The 20,151-nt window shown below is 38.6% G+C and overlaps 1 protein-coding gene across 1 annotated transcript; it reads left to right on the forward strand.

Annotated features, from left to right (window-relative positions):
• Positions 1-1,477: 1,477 nt before the first annotated feature.
• calcoco1b (calcium binding and coiled-coil domain 1b) lies at positions 1,478-15,547 on the forward strand. The gene is made up of 15 exons (XM_053653185.1): positions 1,478-1,781; positions 2,627-2,771; positions 4,347-4,518; positions 4,676-4,778; positions 5,891-6,099; positions 8,307-8,519; positions 8,683-8,831; positions 9,946-10,015; positions 10,119-10,373; positions 12,011-12,136; positions 12,911-12,973; positions 13,052-13,145; positions 14,026-14,159; positions 14,372-14,436; positions 15,144-15,547. Exons 3-15 carry the CDS (start codon positions 4,381-4,383, stop codon positions 15,169-15,171), a joined length of 1,647 nt encoding a protein of 548 aa, XP_053509160.1. The 5' UTR covers positions 1,478-1,781; positions 2,627-2,771; positions 4,347-4,380; the 3' UTR covers positions 15,172-15,547.
• Positions 15,548-20,151: the final 4,604 nt, after the last annotated feature.

Raw genomic sequence — 20,151 nt, forward strand, 5'->3', positions numbered from 1 at the left:
ATGATACAGTATAAAATGATGTCATATTCTAATCCACTGCGAGAAGACCTGCATCAAAGGTCTCTTTTTCATGGTTTCATTTTGATGTGTGTGTTGAGTCTCGACCCACATCAGTGACACTAACACACAAATCCATTCCACATGGCCACATGCTGTCTGTCTTTTATTTTTATTATATGATTCCCCTAATTGCACAAATTTTCCTAGTTTTCCATTCCTCCTCCCCAAACTATTTTAATGCACATTGTTTCTTCTTGTCTTCATTGCTTGAGGTGAACACTGTGTTGTTCTCTCTCTCTCTCTCTCTCTCTCTTTGTATCTCTCTTTCTTGCCGTCTGCTGCAAAGCGTCTCTGTTCTGCTGTAAAATCCGAGCCTCACCTCCCCCTTCAGCCACAGCTCAATGTGTTAAAGCTAATTAGCTTACTTCACTGTGCTGCATGAAGCTACCAGCTCACCGTAGCTGTGTAATGGTACTGACGATGAAGACTCACAGCACAGCTTCCCAACCCTGGCCCTGGAGAACCTTCTGTCCTGTCCTGCACATTTTTAGTGTTTTCCCTGCTCTAACACACCTGATCAAACTCATCAGGTGATTTGAGTTGAAGTGAGTGTGCTAGAGCAGGAAAACTCAAAAACTAAGGAAAACTAAACTGTGGCTTAGAGGATGTGTAGAAAACCACATTTTGCATGGTGAAAAATGAAACTTCTGCAGTGTAGCATGTCATGACGGTAGCTCAGGATACCCTCCCCTTGACTGGATATATGTTTACTACATACTATTTTAGACTTAGTATTTTATATATATATGTATATATATATATATATATATATATATATATATATATATATATATATATATATATATATATATATATTTGTTTACTATTTACAAATTAATTAACAAATTTTCTGCTTCCAACATGAACAGAACAGTTGCCCAAATTATTCCTCACATTAAACACTGCTCAATTCATATTTATATTTATTTATTTGAATTCATAACACCATGTCTAACACCTGTCACACTTTAATTTCTTAAACTTAATAAAGTTTCTTATCTTATCTTTTCATATTTCTAATATGATGTTTTAAATGACACTGCCATCTAGTGGTGATTTCTGCAGGAAATCCGATCAATGCAACGAGCAAAATGATGAAAAAACAAACAAATAAACAAACAAGTAACCAAACAAACACACAAAAATACACCTACATTTATCCTTATCCCTGTGACAAGCAGATATGATGACATGCAGCATCACTCCACACCTAAACTACTCTTTGGTTACTGATATTGATCAGTGTTTATATTGTGAGAATAGAAGAGGACAGAAAAGAATAGAATATATTTACAATCATCGTATAAATGCAGTGAAATTTAATTTGTAAATAACAGTAGTACCGAAAAGTCCTAAAATACACAATAGTAGTTTACATTTAAATATAATATATAGGTTATATATAACTGTATATGTATAATTGCTTACCAGTTACCAGAAATAACAGTACAGATGCTTTAAAAACAGAAAGAAAGCGGGAAATAAAATCGTCAGTATGAAACCAGGGGGCGTGTCGAAGCTGTGACGTGTCCTCTGTGTGGGAACTTCATTTCCCATGATGCACCAGTCAGGAAGCGGTCAAGGCACGCACGTGCGTTTTGTTATTGTTGTTGAAGGTGTGGAGTTTTTCTGCCGGCACTTCAGCATCAACTTATATGATAACAAACTCACTCCTGACTCTACAACACACACACACACACACGTACTTCAGTATCAACAAGGTAAGACTGAAATGTTCTTACTGTAACTTTTACTTTACAAAATTAGAAATGTATGAAATGTGTGGCTTGCAAATTATTATTATTATTATTATTATTCAATTTTTAAATTCATGTATTAATGAACAAATTCCATAACTGTCAATGAGTGTAACTTGTTTATTTATTTATTTGAACATCTTTGTATTGAGTTACTTTTTGAGCCATACTCGCCATATATATATATATATATATATATATATATATATATATATATATGTATTATTTTCTAAAATATTGATCCATTGCCTATAAATAGTTTAAAAAAATGTAATAAGGATTAAGAACTTTGTATGAGCGGTAGGTATTTCATTTTATTTAAAATTTTGCTTTCTTATTTTATCACATATTGATACTTTGCCTTAAACATTAAATATATAATTAGAAATTATAATACACATTTAAATAAACAACAAAATGTATAGATATTTATTGTGTGGCACAGCATTGTTCATTTTTTTTATTTTAGAAAAGGTGTTATAAATTAACATTTAATAAAATAAAATAAAAAAAACACATTTTGTGTTTAGTGTGGCACATCCTTGTTTACTTTCAGTGGTCTTTGCTGGGATTGGTCCAGTCATGTGTCTGCACTGATCTACATGCCATTAGCTCTTGGTTTGAATAAACATTCCTAGAAGCAGCGTTATTAGCACATCATGTCATGTCATTTCACAACACTCCGAAATCTAATAGCTGTTTGGAAAGCAGCTAAATATAGTGGAGTGTAAACATCATGATCTCCATGTGACTGTGTGTGTGTGTGTGTGTTTGTGTGTGTGTGTGTGTGTGTGTGTGTGTTCCTGCAGCAGGTCTGAAGAATCAAAATAAATTCTTTCCAGAAAGAACTGTCAGATATCCAGGGAATGTTGGAAAGTAGAACATTTTAACCCGTGTATGTTATTCTCACTGCTTCAGCACATTGTTGATTCCCCCTCATGTTCCTGTTCTTTGGTACGGTCCATCTGTAAAACCTTTGTGCTAACAATATTGATGATTTATGATTTATTATGAAAATATAATGCACATACGATAAATTTACAGTAGACCTAATAACTGCTAAATGTCGTATCTGTATGCTAGGTTAGGGTTAGCGGTCATGTTTTATGTTTATGTTATGTGTCTGTATGTATACGTCTGTGTTTATGTTAAAAGAGAGATGACACATTGACTATTTTTGGCAGTTGTTTTAAAAAAAAAACAACCTTTTAAGCATTTTTGTATGAAATTCTAAGCTTGTTTGTACTGTCGATGCATTCAGAGTGGCGTGAAAATTATAGATAATCTGTTTGCTAAGCCCTAAGGTGAATACAACTAAACAGCCTACTAAATGTCACAATACTACACCATGTTAGTGTCTACTCTTCATACACACTGTGTAGTAGAGTAGTGTACAGGATAATTGTTGCTCTTCTGGCCTTCTGAGTGTAATTTTGATGAACACAGACTGCTGCCCCCTGCTGGTCTGATGAGTTATTTCCTTTACACAAATACATCTTTAGTTTTTTCAAGTGCTTTTGGTTTTGTTAAATAATTATAATAATAATGCTGTTCAATTCTGAGAAGGAAAAAGGGAGCAGGTGAAGATGTCTTTATAGGTTTGGAGTTTATCTGATGGGTTCTAATGACAGATGTTCTGTTTAAAGTTCTGTTTAGAGAGTTCTTGCTTTCCCGGTTAGTAGTGTGATCATACTGGCTGTTGTAAATAATGGCAGGTGAGTGTTAGTCATCCTTTGGTTAGCGCTAGTTTTTGAACATCGGCTTGATGATGAAGGTGTGTTACATAAACGCTTCGGATCGTGCTGTTATGGGAAAATAAGTGTTTTATTCCTCTTATACCACAGCAATTTTCCAACCGTTACAAGTTTTTATTTATTAACAAATGTCACGTCATATTTTTTACCTGTTTACACTTAATGTTGTGGAACGTCAGTGATGCAAGTTAGTTAGTTCGTTAGTTAGTTCTCACTTACGTTATAGCAGCTATAAACAGTCGTTCCCTCACCAGCCCTCTCTCACATAGCTTGGTACATCATGTAACTGAGAAACTGCAAAGAAGCTTAAACTCGTCTGTCCTGAAGATTTGGGAAAACTTAAAATTACAGCTTCACCTCTGACTGTTACAAAGCGCTGACACTGGAGACTCCTTCCATAAATGTTACATAAACACATTTCTTCTTACACATCAATGATTGCATACATTTTAATTATCAGTGAAGCGTCTGCTGTACATGTCCCTGTGAACGAGCCGTTACTATAGAAACGATAACGTATTATAGCGAGTGCATTAGTATAAACCTGCGCTACTGTCAGACCTTCTCTCATAGAAACCTAATCAACCAATCACAATCCAGAACTCAGCAGCACTGTGAACTCAGAACTCTTTCCATCCTTCACTAGAATTGATGAAGCTCTTTAGATCAGTGGAGAAACTTGTTAGTGCTACAGATTCTCAGTTTTGAATGCAGTCATGACCTCACGTTAGCTGAGTATCACGCTTCATCAGCTGTTCAATTTATTCAAAGATAGAAGCTCCATCTTCTCTCTGACTCTCTGACTCGCCATGGAGAAGGAAGAGCGTTGGAAGGTGAAGTTCAGGAACGTGGCTCAGACGTATTTCCCTCAGACCAGAGTGGAATGTCGCTATACGCTGAGCTGTGAACACAACTGGAGCTGTCGTGACTGGATCGGTCTCTTCAAGGTAACATTAAAATGACATGAAATCACACTTCTCAGCCTCCAAAATTTCTTAATGACCAATATTTTATCGTAAATATTCAAATAAAATCGGTTCTTGGCAGCGTATTAGGGCTTTCAGACCTGACTTTAGATAATATTATTTTTCTCTCTGGTCTCAGGTCGGCTGGACGTCAGTGAGAGATTATCACACTTACGTTTGGGCTCTTGCTCCTGAAGATTACTCACCGGGGACAGAAGTGAACTGCAGCATCCTCTTCCACCGTACGTCAGGAAGCATGCTGTTACTCGTCACTGTCACCATAAACAAATTCATTCAGCTTCAAAAATGTTACAAATTAAAACAGTCTTGGAATTGAAAGTAGGATCGAGATGGAATTAATTTTATAGGGAGTATATTTTTGGGGCTAATTTTATTTTTTCTGTATTTTGTAGTGAATGAATGAATGAATGAAAGCAAGTATGATCAGCAGGACAGAATTTCAGGGCGTCATGGTGGCTTAGTGGTTAGCACGTTTGCCTCGCACCTTTGGGGTTGAGGGTTCGATTCCCACCTCTGTCCTGTGTGTGGAGTTTACATGTTCTGCCGGTGCTTCAGGTTTCCTTCAGGAAACCAGGTTTCCCAGGTTGACTGGGGTTTCCTTCCCCAGTCCAAAGACATGCATTAATATGATATGCATTAATAAATTGTCTGTAGTGTGTGTATGATTGTGACCTGTGGTGGATCAGCACCCTGTCTGGGGTGCACCATGTTCCCGAGGACTGGCTCCAGGCTCCCTGCGACCCTGTGTAGGAGAAATGGTATGGATAATAGATGGAAAAGAATTTAAGAACTTCTCAATGTGATCATTAGATTTTTTTTACATAAGGAACTACAGTAGTTTAACCACCACTAACTAAATGAATGAATGAATGGATACATAAAATGAAAGCAAGTGGTATTATGAGAATGTTACTCAGTAAATATAAGTGACATTTTTGCAGTTAGTGTTCATTTTAGAAGTTAGTGAGGTGGAAATGTAAAATTGTTTTGTTGCTAACTTGCAAATGTTTTACTTTTATTACTATTTTGACCTAGCTACTCCTGCACATTCTGGTCATTACACATTTATAGCTAAATAATTACTTTAACAAAAAAAATTAAAAATCCAATGAACAAATGAAAATAAATTAGCTTTATGAAAACGTTATGTATTAGTAACATTTTTGAAGCTCGTGTGGGTATTACTAAACAGCTTCCTGTAAATAATACTGATGTTTTCACTGATCTCTGTGGGATCATGAAGTGCAGTTAGTTCTTCACATATATAGAATATATAGAATATTACAAACAAATCATTAATCATTAACAAGGCCACGTCTTCTTTCACGTCCAGCCTCTTATCTGCCGAACCCTGGCGCTACAGCGTACCAGTTTGTGTATGTAGATGAGCTGGGTGAGATTTGTGCCCTAAGTCCTCAGTTCACCTTCAGTGCTCCGAAACCTCTGGATGACCTGGTAACTCTGGAGGAGGAGAGAAATGGAGAGGAAGGAAACGAAGGAGACGACATGCTGTTTGTAGTGCCGAAAGCTCAGATACTGCAGGTCTGATACACAAACAGAGAGAAAGAAGAAAACGTAGAACAAATATGCAAAATATTACAATTATTTATCAGATTTATGATCAAAAAGACATTTAAACATTCCAGTGTTTCAGTTTTTTTCTTAGTTTGTAGCTGTTATAAAATTTCTGCATAAATATGACCTAAAACATCTTCAGATTTTCACAAGTGCTAAAAGTAGACAAAGAGAACCCAATTAAATAAATGAGACAAAAATATTATACTTGGTCATTTATTTATTGAGGAAAATGATCCAATATTACAAATCTGTGAGTGGCAAAAGTATGTGAACGTCTAGGATTAGCAGTTAATCTGAAGGTGCAATTAGAGTCAGGTGTTTTCCATCAATAGGATGACAACCGGTTGTGAGTGAGTGTCCAGTTTTATTTAAAGAACAGGAAGTGTATCATGGCAGGAACAAAGGAGATTTCGTAGGACATCAGAAAAGAGATGTTGAAGCTCATCATGCTCGAAAAGGTCACAAAACCATCTCTAAAGAGTTTGGACTCCACCAATCCACAGTCAGATAGATTGTGTACAAATGGAGGAAATTTAAGACCATTGTTACTCTCCTCAGGAGTGGAGACCAACAACGATCACTCCAAGAACAAGACGTGTAATAGTCCACGAGGTCACAGAGGAACCCAGGGTAACTTCTAATCAACTAAAGGCCTCTCTCACATTGGCTAATGTTAATGTTCATGAGTCCACCATCAGGAGAACACTGAACAACAATGGTGTGCATGGCAGGGCTGCAAGGAGAAAACTACTGCTCTCCAAAAAGAACATTGCTGCAGATCTGAAGCATTATGTTTGGAGAAAGGAAAACACTGCATTCCAGCAGAAGAACCTTATCTCATTTGTGAAACATGTTGATGGTAGTGTCATGGTTTGGGCCTGTTTTGTTGCATCTGGACCAGGACGACTCGCCATCAATGATGGAACAATGAATTTTGAGTTATCCCAACGAATTCTAAAGGAAAATATCAGGACATCTGTCCATGATCTGAATCTGAAGAGAACGTGGGTCATGCAGCAAGACAACTAGCTTAAACACACAAGTTGTTCTACCAAAGAATGGTTAAAGAAGAATGAAGTTAATGTTTTGGAATGGCCAAGTCAAGGTCCTGACCTTAATCCAGTAGAAATGTTGTGGAAGAACCTGAAGCAAGCAGTTCATGTGAGGAACCCACCAACATCCCAGAGTTGAAGCTATTCTGTACTGAGGAACGGGCTAAAATTCCTCCAAGACGATGTGCAGGACTGATCAACAGTTACCCCAAACGTTTATCTGCAGTTATTGCTGCACAAGGGACTCACACCACATACTGAAAACATATACATACTCTTACAACTCACAGATATGTAATATTTGATCATTTTCCTCAATAAATAAATGAATATTATAAAAGTATAATATTTTTATCTCACTTGTTTAATTGGGTTCTCTTCATCTACTTTTAGGACTTGTGTGAAAATCCGATAATATTTTAGGTCATATTTATACAGAAATATAGAAAATTTCAAACTTTCAAGCACCACTGTATTTTGACTCTTAATGTCCAAATATTCAGTCTGGAAAGCTAGCTAAACCGACACAAGCTACTATTTGGAAGAAAAAAAAAAACACTAGTGCCTTACACTTATTTAAGATAAATCTTTTCATAATTCACTTAAATAAACGTTTATTCCCAGAAGCCAAGGGAAATCATTAAACAATAAAAATGTAATTTAAGACCGTTGCTCTTCTCGCTGTATGAACAGCAGGAATGAGATCGATGCATTTAAACAGTTTATTCTTTCATCCTTAGTACCTGCCTGGTCAGAACTGCAGTGGTTTAAATCCAGCTGTTTGTTTATATTTTGAGAAATAGAGCCTGCTAAATTCATTAGATAATACTGTGAGCAGGTACAAACATGAATAACTGCTGGGCTGGAATTAAAGAAAAACAGTCTCATGCACGTATTTATTTATTTTTTTTAAAAAGGCCACACCCACTTCAGGTTTAAAGTTGAATACAGATATAGATATTTAGAGCATTTAAACAGATACAGATAATGTCACAGTGTTTAAACCTCTAAAACTATAGATTTCTGTTCCATCTAAATGTCAAACCTCCTGTGATTATTATATCACCTGTGTGTCAGGTATTAATCCAGTGTGTAGTAAAAAGATTTTCCCCCAAACAGAGCCATCTGGAAGCCTGTCAGAAAGAACTGTCGCTGTTACAGAAGGAGCTTGGAGCGTCCAGCATGGAACTGGAGAAACACAGAGAGAGAAACGAGACGGAGAGGAAGGACTTCGAAGAGGAACGAGCAGAGATGAGGAACGAGATCAAAGACCTGAGAGAGCGACTGAGATCCAGCGTGGAGACGATCGAAAGAATGGAGGAGAAACAAAAGGTAAAAGTAGGACTCTGGAACCGTTTGTAAACTGCTGTGGTGTAAGAGGAATAAATACTCATGGGGACGTGATGTTATAGGAAAATAATCGGTGTGGTAGCAGTAACTCGCTTCATCACTCAGCATTTGACTGTATTTTTGCTGCCGACGTTTTTGTTCTCAGGATGTGTTAAAGTCTCGTGAAAACATTTCAGTGGAGTTTAGCAGCTTGTTAACAGAAAGAGCTGAAAATCACCAACGAATCAAAGACCTGGAGGAGGACGTGAGCAGCTTAGTGCAACAGAAACAAGACACTGAGGCTGAGTTAGAGAGGTGAGTTAAAACCACTGCAAACCTCAAATGCTACACTCTTCTTCAACAGGTTCCTTGTAAAGTTACAGGTTCAGTACTTCCTAAAAAGGTTCTAGTTTGAAACCATTTCTCATAGAGCAACCCTACCTGACAAAGGAACAACTGAAGAACCCTTGAAGTGACCCTGAAATCAGAACCTGGAGCTTTTTGGACCCATTTTTGGGAAAACGGTAAAACTTTTGATGGCTCATCCTGTACTTGTCATGTTTTCTTCCAATTAAATGCTTTCACATGTAAGCCCCGCGTCTGAGGACGTGTCTTGCTCTACAGTAGCTCATAAACGTGGTTCGTCCATGTTTTTGGCCGTGTGTCCTCCTGCACACTATTCGAATGAGTTCATGGGCGGAGTTTGTGTGAGCTGGTGGTCATGTGACTTTTCAGAGGCGTGTTTTACCAACGTGGGGTTTTTCAGTGCTGGAATGTCATGACTTCAGACTGATGGAGAATTTCACATTTATATATCTGATATTTATATATCAGACTGATGGAGAATTTCACATTTATATATCTGATATTTATATATCAGTATGAGTCAGTAATATCATTCTCCCACTCATACATGTCCGATGTGTCCCGGTGACGATCCTGCGGCTCATCGTCACCATCGGCAATGCTGATGCTCGACACCGGCTCGAACTCGTACACCATAACTCCGAACACACACGCTGTCTTGTCGTCTAGGATACTGTCCTGGTTAAAGGATGGCGGCTGAAAAAAGACCCTCTCCCTATGAACTCTTCTGTCTTCTCCATATTGAGCTAGCTCGCGAAGCTAAGCTGCTGTCGAGCAGGAGTGTGGCTTAGTGTATCTTGAACACTATTGGCTGTTCAAGCACTCGCCGTCACTATGAGTTCCTGTTTCAAAAGGAAATACCTCAATATACAGAATAAAATCCTGGCTCTCGAGATGTTTCATGTTCCCTAAGACGTACAAAATCTGACCTGGAAAACTCTACACCTTTTTATTTTATTACACACTCATGTCTTTTATTTCATAACACTTTCAATCTTGTAAAATTGAGTACCCATGAAAGTTCAGTGAGACGTTTATAATAAAGATAAACGTCTGTGTGCAGGATGAAAGAGAGAGTTAAAAAGCTGACGATGCAAAGGAAGGAGGAGGAGGACGAGAGGAGGAGTTTACAGGTGACTCGACTCGAGCGTTTTAAACAGCGACATCATGGAACCTGGTGCTGATGATCTGTTTCTGTTTTCTTCATGACTGAAATGTTCTTTTCTTCCACATCAGATGGAGGGTAAACGTTGTCGTGAGGAGCTGCGGGTTCTTCAGGAGCGTCTGGAGAACAGCGAGCGTGGTGCAGAGGCATTACGGAGAGACCTGAGTGAACTTGGAGCGCTGCAGAGCCAGAACCAGACCGAGCTTCACCAGATCCGACTGCAGGCGGCTCAAACCACGCTGCAGCTCTCACAGGCCAACCTGAACCTCCGAGAAGGACAAGCGGCGTGGGCTAAAGAACGAGAGAACCTGAGGAAGAATACACAGGTGAGAACACGAAGCATGAACTACTAACTGTTTAATTATCTGGGAAAAAATGGTTCGGTAGCCGCTTTTTGTCACTTTTTTCTTTAAATTATTTAAAGTGTTTCATTAAAATCGTGCTTTTCCTTTTTCTTTATTTAAGGTGTTTAATAAAATATTAATTAAAGGGGTCTTATGATGCTTTTGAATGTTTTCCTTTTCCTTTAATGTGCAATCCATCTGTTTCAGCATGTACACGATCTACAAAGTCTCACAAAAGTCATAGTCTCCCACAAAGTGATTTATTCTATTTAACAGAGAGCACTGCTCCAGACCCACCCAAAACACCTCCATACCAGTCCAGATGTTACTTCCACAAACATCTACATCACTATTAATATTAAATAGATAAACATTAGCACAATCCCACCCAAAGGCAGGTGTGAAGAAAGAAGGCGAGGCTTCAGTGAATTCAGGTGGCATGTCATGGAGACGTGGTGTGTTTCGATGCGAAAGCAAAACCCCTTTTTTTGGCCTTCTGAAAGTGGACAAAATTAGGAACCAGTGCTGAACATTTATTTATGAGGCTGTTCCTGAGCAGTACGACCCAAAAGTTTGCTCATGCACAGCGCATTTTAGGGAGGACAGCTTCCTGAACCTGGGTGAGTACAACGCAGTCTATATGCGAAGGCTACTCCTGAAAAATGGGGCGGTTCCCACTCTGCTCGGACAATCGTGCTTCTGAATCAGAACCTGTATGTACAGTAATGATAATGAGTCTTTATTGATCACATATACATTAGAGTACAGTGAAATTCTTTTCTTCAAATAACCCAGCATGTTACGAAGTTGGGGTCAGAGTGCAGGGTCAGCCATGATACAGCGCCCCTGGAGCAGAGAGGGTTAAGGGCCTTGCTCAAGGGCCCAACAGTGGCAGCTTGGCAGTGCTGGGGCTTGAACCCCCGACTTTCTGATCAGTAACCCAGAGCCTTAACCGCCAAGCCACCACTGCCCCTAGTTTAGGATTGCTTTAGAAGCTTTGGAAGCTGAAGCTCGCCGGTGCGCTAAGGGGCGTTACATTTCTGACACACGCTTGAGGTTTTTAGGCCAATCACAACGCAACGGGTCAGCCGGCTAATCAGAGCACTCTGAGCTTTTCAGAAGGAGGGGCTTAGGAGAAACCGGAACTCAGTCGGAGCGTTTCAGACTGGGGATAGAAATACTGCAATGATGTACAGTGTGTGAAAAAAATGTGTTTTTAAGCATCAAAGCATGTTAATGTCTATTCTATTACACCCAATGAACAAAATAATGAACTTTTAAAAATGTTTAAAAAGCATCATATGACCCCATTAATTCATTTTTGTCCGATTGGATTTTTAAATGTTTGCACCTGATTTGGCTTTGACTTTTGCATTGTAAAGTGACCATCAGTGTCTTTATTCATACATAATAAATTATTATTTTTATTTTTATTATTATTATTGTTAGCTCATTATCCCTATATTTCTTTCCATTTGCAATATTGCATTATATTTAGACATAATTATGTTAGAATTTTTTTTTGCATACGGTTATGTCAAACTTGGTATCTTGGGTATTAGGACATATATTTATTATTTATTTCATTTTAATTTGATCTCGTTTTATGATCCGGCCAGCTGGATAAGGAACGAGTCCAAAAACTGAGTCATGAGCTGCAGAAGAAGGAAGAATGGCTCCAGGAAGAACGAACAGAGAGAGAGAAACTGGAGCTGGAGCTCGGGATCGAGAAAGCGTTCAACCGGGTAAACAAATCTGTGTGTGTGTGTGTGTGTGTCTGTCTGTGTGTGTGTGTGTGTGTGTGTGTGTGTGTGTGTGTGTGTGTGTGTGTGTGTGTGTGTGCCTGTGTCTATAATTAAACATTCATCATCGTGCTCGGGGTGTTTAACACACGGCTCGGTCATGTCTCAGGTTTTGGAAGGGCACATGATCATCACTGTTGCGTAATTCAGATTTCACAACTGCTACTGATGACCACAGCACTCGCATACTTACACACTCGCATACTTACACACTCGCACACTTACACACTTGCACACTCACATACTCACACACTCATACACTCACAATCATACACAGGCAAAGAAAGGAAAGACAGAACTGATGTAGAATGGAAAGAAAAAGAAAGAAAGATAACATGTAAACTGATATAGAAAGAAAGATAGAAACTCAGACAGACAGACAAAGAAAGATAAAAAGAAGCAGAACTGATGTAGGGTAGAAAGAAAGAAAGAAAGAAAGAAAGTAAAGGTGGGAGACTACTGGAAAAGCAGAATTAGGAAAAAGAGAAAGTTGGAGAATGAGAGAGAAAAAAGTTAAAATACAGGAATAAAGAGAAAAAGTAAAGAAGAGAGGAATATGAAATATAAATATGTGGAAATAAAAGTAGAAAGATAGAAAGAGATGAAAGTAAAGAAGTGAATGAGGGGGAAGTCCTACCATATTCACCTGCACTGTGTGTGTATGTGTGTGTGTGTGTCTGTGGCTGTGTGTGTGTGTGTGTGTGTGTGTGTCCTCAGGAGCTGCGAGCGAGTGTCAGAGCCCTGCAGAAGGAGCAAGAGCAGCAGCAGCTGGAGAAACAGGTCCAGCTATGTACTGATGTTTGGAGTGTTTACGGTAGTGCTGGTTTTCAGTCTGACGTTGTGTTTATTCCCGAACAGGAGCTCGTGGATCATATCCGAGTGTTCCGGCTGCGCTTGGAGAGGGAGCGGGACGCTGTGTGGAATAAAGCGGCGTCTGGCAGCAGGACTGTGGGTCGGTGTATAAAACAGTTCTAGAAGAATGAATGTGATCCGTGTGATATCAGTGCAAGGAGTATGAATGCTCAGAGATCTGAAGATGAACTGATGTATTTATGGAGCAGAACCTCAACACGCTGCACAGAAGCCACCGTTTCTAACCAAACACACAATAAAACATCTTTCTACATCATTCCTTCCTTTAATGATGAAATAGTTCTGAATTCCTTTACTGCGCATCTCTCTTTCAACATGATAAAGTTTTATCTCCAGTAGACTCAGATGTATCTCCTGTTTAAAGTTATACGACCACAATAAACTAAATACACCATTATTAAACGTGTTTCTACACATTTTTACTGAATTCAGGCTTGAAATAGTTTCCTTCTACAGGCAGCTCATTTATCTTCTTTTATATATTTATGTCTAGAAAGAAAAAAAAAACATTTAAAACGTAAAAGCAGCTAAAGAAAGAAAGAAAGAAAGAAAGAAAAAAGTAAAAAAGAAAGCAAAAACGTGGAAAGAAAGAAAGAAAGAAAGAAAGAAAAAAATCAGAAAGAAAAAAGGTAGAAAGAATAAGGAAAAAAAGAAAGCAAGCAAAAAAGTAGAAAGAAAAAAGAGACAGAAAAAAGAAAGAAAGATTGAATAAAGAAAGAAAGCAAAAAGGCAGAAAGAATGAAAGAAAGATTAAAAGAAGGAAGGATATTTTGCAGTGAGGATGTTAGTTTGGGATGAATGCTAACAGAATTGAGAATATTTCGAGACATAAAGACCTGAACATCACTGTTTCTGACCTGACTATGTGTCTGTGTGTGTATGTGTGTATAATGGGACAGACAGAAGTGAGCACTGACTCTCGTTGTTGTTGTTGTTGTTGTGATGGTTGTGGTGTTTAGTGAGCAGTGACGGCGCCTCTTCAGCTCTGCAGAATTCGGACTGTAAAGAAGTGGGAGAAGGTGAAGGAGTGAATCTGCAGATGGAGGAGGATGAGGATGAAACCACGCAGCAGGAAACACACAGCACACACACGGTTCTCCACTAATATTATTCAAAATCTGCAGTGCTGATAATGATAGGAATTATAATGATAATTATTTAACAAACAATTATTAACGTGCATACACTTTGATTGTTTCGTGCATTTTTTTTTTATTTGTGTCTATAATTCTTATGGTTACGATGATAAAATTACGGTCAGTTTTTATTGATCAATCATTCAATATTGTTTTTGTGTTTTTAAAGGATGGGGGAGAGAATTTGGAGAGAGAACCACAAACTCCATCTGAGATCAATGAGAACATACTGAGGTAAAAAATAAATAATAATAATAAAAATAATAATAAAAAGAGTGGAATGAGCAGATTTTATATTTAGGATGAATTTGTGTATACTTAGGAAATGTTTTTAATTTTAATTTCTGATAAAAATCAAAGAAAATCCCCAATAAATGATACACTATACAGCCACAAGTCACAAGTGTGCAAACCTGACCATCACACCTGGATGAGCTACGACTCATCCTACTGCAGACGCTCGTCTATGGAGACTACGCGGCTATGTGCTTGATTTTATGCACCTGTGAATGATGGGCATGGCCGAAACACCTGAACATCATTAGGAGGGGTGCACATACTTTTGGCCATATAGTGAAAATGATTTAAATAAAAACATCTGGACATCTGTTTCAGACTCATTTACGCTTATTTTACGCATCAGAATTATGTGTAATATATTACTCATCCTACCTCAAGATTTTTCTGGGTCAGCTTCCTGTTTGATGTTGATCGCACCCCATAAGATGATGCACACATACTGTCACATACAGTATACTCATGTTATTTCTATCAGGCAGATAATAAACACTTACATTTTTCTGTTCCAGTTGACTTCAGAACACACACACACACACACACACACACACACACACACAGAGAGAGAGAGAGAGAGAGAGAGAGAGAGAGAGAGAGAGAGCTCCATGGCCTTATTCAGGGTTTGTGTGTTTTTTTCCCTGCAGTGAGATTGCTGATGCCCCCTTGTGGTGAAATGTGGAAATGAAGCACGAAAACACGCCCAGAGGGAAACCTGATGCCCATGGTTAATATCAGCAACAACACATCATGTGTTTGAAAGGCGTGTATCATGTCAAAAACAGAATTGTGCAAGTTTACTTTGTGAGTGTGTTTTATAGTCTGAAATTTTGTGTGCTATTTATTTTCTGAATGTGTGTGAGATTTTTACTTGCTGAATAAAAGTTTCTGAATTTATTCTGACATTATAAATCCAATCAAACCCAAATATCACTATATTAGACTCCTGTAGCGCAGAATAATCTGCTAACTAATTAATTAGCATAGAGTCAGATTATAATTATTAGGTGTGTAATGACCAGCCGATTTGGATCGATGCACTGATTTAGATGACTTCAAATCAGTATTTTATATATATATATATATATATATATATATATATATATATATATATATATATATATATACATATACATACACACACAATTCATATATTTAAACTGATATGTAAATTTGTCCATAAATATTCCTTCTCTACATCATCGTAGCTGCGATATCGTCAAATATTGAATCGTTGTCCTATGAACTGGAATCGTACGGAATCATGCGGAAGCCTGAGGTTTACACTCCTAATAATTACCGCATGAACACACTAATGAAGTGTTTTAAGTTATTTTCTTTGTGAATGAAGTTGTTAATAAAATGGTTTATTTATTGATGTTGGGCTCATGGTGTTTCTACAGTGAGTTTTGAATAAAGTATTTTTAACAGTCAAGTATATCAATGTCTTTGTGTAAGCTTTTCTGCCTATTTTTCTTTCTTTCTTCCATATTTTTGTCTTATTTCTTTACGTCTTTTTTGCTCATATTGATCATCTATCTATCTATCTATCTATCTATCTATCTATCTGTCTGTCTATCTATCCTATACGGTCAAATGTACGTGCACCCCTGACCATAACACCCATATGCGGTTCTTCCTCAAACCGTTGCTACAAACTCTGAAGCACACAGTTGTATAGAACGTCTCTGTACACTGTAGCTTTACAGTTTCCCATCACTGGAACTAGAGGAACCCAAACACTGTCCCAGCATGACGATGCACCTGTGCACAAAGCGAGCTCCATGAAGACATGGTGTGTGAAGGTTGGAAGAAGGTGGAAGAACTCGAGTGTCCTACACAGATCTATGACCTCATCCCGACTGAACACCTTTGGGATGAACTGGAACTGGAGTCTCTTCACATCAACATCAGCACCTGATCTCAACCTCACTAACGCTCTTGTAGCTGGACGAACACGAATGACCACAGCCACGCCCCAAAATCTAGTGGACAGCCTTCGCAGAAGAGTGGAGCGTATTATAACAGCAAACACATGCGGAATACATCTGGAAAGTGATGTCTGACATTTACGGCACATATGGGAGTGATGGTCGGGGTGCACATACTTTTGGCAGTATAGTTATCTATCAGTGATTGATGAGTCTATTTATTACTTTCTCCTCCATTTGTTCATTTTATTTTATTCTTTTATCAATTCTTTTTTCATTTAAAACCACACAGTAAAATCCCTAGTGTTGAATTAACACCCCGAGTGTTCGTTTGTGTCCAGTGGACTTATATAAAAACTGTAAGGTGTAAAATCAACACTCTGTGTGTTAAATCAACACTGGGGATTTTGCTGTGCATTTAAACTTTTTTTTCCTTCCTTTCATCCATATTTACAGTATCTCACAAAAGTGAGTACACCCCTCACATTTTTGTAAATATTTGATTATATCTTTTCATGTGACAATACTGAAGAAATGACACTTTGCTACAATGTAAAGTAGTGAGTGTACACCTTGTGTAACAGTGTAAATTTGCTGTCCCCTCAAAATAACTCAACACACAGCCATTAATGTCTAAACCGCTGGCAACAAAAGTGAGTACACCCCTAAGTGAAAATGTCTAAATTGGGCCCAAAGTGTCAATATTTTGTGTGGCCACCATTATTTTCCAGCACTGCCTTAACCCTCTTGGGCATGGAGTTCACCAGAGCTTCACAGGTTGCCACTGGAGTCCTCTTCCACTCCTCCATGACGACACCGCGGAGCTGGTGGATGTTAGAGACCTTGTGCTCCTCCACGCTCCGTTTGAGGATGCCCCACAGATGCTCAATAGGGTTTAGGTCTGGAGACATGCTTGGCCAGTCCATCACCTTCACCCTCAGCTTCTTTAGCAAGGCAAAAGACGTTATCATGCTAGAATACTGCCCTGCGGCCCAGTCTCTGAAGGGAGGGGATCATGCTCTAGTTCAGTATGTCGGCATGTTGGCATTCATGGTTCCCTCAATGAACTGTAGCTCCCCAGTGCCGGCAGCACTCATGCAGCCCCAGACCATGATACTCCCACCACCATGCTTGACTGTGGGCAAGACACACTTGTCTTTGTACTCCTCACCTGGTTGCCGCCACACACGCTTGACACCATCTGAACTAAATAAGTTTATCTTGGTCTCATCAGACCACAGGATATGGTTCCAGTAATCCATGTGCTTAGTCTGCTTGTCTTCAGCAAACTGCGGGCTTTCTTGTGCATCATCTTTAGAAGAGGCTTCCTTCTGGGACGACAGCTATGCAGACCAATTTGATGCAGTGTGCGGCATATGGTCTGAGCACTGACAGGCTGACCCCCCACCCCTTCAACCTCTGCAGCAATGCTGGCAGAACTCTTACATCTTTTTCCCAAAGACAACCTCTGGATATGACGCTGAGCACATGCACTCAACTTTTTTGGTCGACCATGGCGAGGCCTGTTCTGAGTGGAACCTGTCCTGTTAAATCGCTGTATGGTCTTGGCCACCATGCTGCTGCTCAGTGTCAGGGTCTTGGCAATCTTCTTATAGCCTAGGCCATCTTTATGTAGAGCAACAATTCTTTTTTTCAGATCCTCAGAGAGTTCTTTGCCATGAGGTGCCATGTTGAACTTCCAGTGACCAGTATGAGGGAGTGTGAGAGCGATGACACCAAATTTAACACACCTGCTCCCCATTCACACCTGAGACCTTGTAACACTAACAAGTCACATGACACCAGGGAGAGAAAGTGGCTAATTGGGCCCAATTTGGACATTTTCAATTAGGGGTGTACTCACTTTTGTTGCCAGCGGTTTAGACATTAATGGCTGTGTGTTGATGGATGGATGGATGGATGGATGGATGGCTGTGTGTTGAGTTATTTTGAGGAGACAGCAAATTTACACTGTAACACAAGCTGTACACTCACTACTTTACATTGTAACAAAGTGTCATTTCTTCAGTGTTGTTACATGAAAAGATATAACCAAATGTTTACAAAAATGTGAGGGGTGTACTCGCTTTTGTGAGATACTGTTTATATTTTTTTTGCTTTGATCCTCTCATTAGAATGTAAAAGGTTCTTCAGAATGATGCTATCGAAGAACTCTTGTTGTTTTCTGAAGAAGAACCTTCTGACTGGTGGATCATTAATCGGTTTGGCTGGTGATGCAGAGAACTAACGCATCCCTCTGAAAGATTCCTGGATGTCGAGGTTCTTTAGGGAACCAGAATTTGTTCTTTTCTGGTTCCTCCATCTTTCCTTTTTTATTTATTTATTTATTTTTTTAGGAACACGGCGGTGTTGCTCATCTCCTTTTTTAAACAGCCTCTAAACTAGCCTTTCTTCCTTCCCTTCCCATCCCTCCTTTCCTCCGCTGTCACCTTCTTTTCTTCTTTCGCTCTTTCTTCCACTCCTTTTATTTCTTCTCCTCTCTCATTACGGATGCGTTGCTGAATGCTCGCCTGCGTTTATGGCCGTAGCTGAAGGCGATGAGGAGGATTAATAGCGCTCCTTCTCCCTCTACACTTTTAATTAAAAAACCGAGACGACTCGTTCACTCTCTTTATCTCCTCATCCCTCATTTTTCCCCTCTCTTCTCTGCCCTTGTCCTTTTTCACTGACCCGATAAACAATGATATTTATCGCTTTACTGGCTAATGAACCAAATCCATTACTGCAGTCTCTGATTCTGTACCGTATATCAGTCAGTCTTCACTGATGACACTTTTTTTGTTGTTTTGTTTAAAAAGTACATTTTCAAAATCTTCATCAACTCCACAAAAACTGGAAGAAAAATGCCTTTCACTGCCGACACCTCAGTTCAGGTCCAAACTCTCAGCACGTCTGATTCCAGGCAGCTAAAAAGCAGATCAAATATAAATGAAGACAGAAACGCATAAAACGGGAATAAAATATGCCCCGTTGCCATGGCAACGTGCTTCACATTCCAACCAGATATATGAGGTCATTAAAAGCTGCCTTGTAAAACGGTGAATAATGTATGGACCGTGCCATAATCCCCGCGCTGTTTTTATTGACTGTTAAGCGAACGTTAATTATGGCAATCATTTAATTAGCCGAGGCCGAGCCCGCTTTTACGGCTTCCTTTCTCTATGCTCATTACCAAAAATGGACTTCCTGACACACACATCTATCATTTTTCAAAGTAAATCTGCATGCACAATATAAATATATATATATATATGTATATATATATATATATATATATATATATATATATATATATATATATATATATATATATATACACACACACACTATAGACATGTTCAGGGTTCTCGATGTTATTCTACATTACTGTCTTTTTTCTTTTTCTTTAAACATCACATTTAGTTTATTTTAATGGATAAACACGACCTTAATGAAATTCTTACACAAGTGAGTTTTAGTGAATAATTGTGAAATCTAATTTACATTTTGGGTCCCTTTTTCTGTTGAAAACAAAGCAAAGGCATAAGAAATTAAACAAGAATATATTAGCTGGTGTGGAAACGTAGTAAAGCAGAAGATCCTGATGTTATCTTTCCCCCTCTCTGACATAATTGCAGATTAATATTTTGTTTATAATAATGAGCATTATTTTAAGAAAACTGAAGTGAACAAAATATTCAGTATCATTTAAGAAGCCAAAGAA

Source organism: Ictalurus furcatus, chromosome 21 (genome assembly GCF_023375685.1).
Source record: "Ictalurus furcatus strain D&B chromosome 21, Billie_1.0, whole genome shotgun sequence".
In the NCBI taxonomy this organism is placed as follows: domain Eukaryota; kingdom Metazoa; phylum Chordata; class Actinopteri; order Siluriformes; family Ictaluridae; genus Ictalurus; species Ictalurus furcatus.

Bases quoted from the DNA above. Each gene is read 5' to 3' on its own strand.
- calcoco1b (XM_053653185.1), top strand. From the start codon at position 4,381: ATGGAGAAGGAAGAGCGTTGGAAGGTGAAGTTCAGGAACGTGGCTCAG. The intron at 8,832-9,945 runs GTGAGTTAAAAC...GTCTGTGTGCAG, and splicing joins ACTGAGGCTGAGTTAGAGAG to GATGAAAGAGAGAGTTAAAA. The intron at 13,146-14,025 runs GTCGGTGTATAA...TGTGGTGTTTAG, and splicing joins GTCTGGCAGCAGGACTGTGG to TGAGCAGTGACGGCGCCTCT.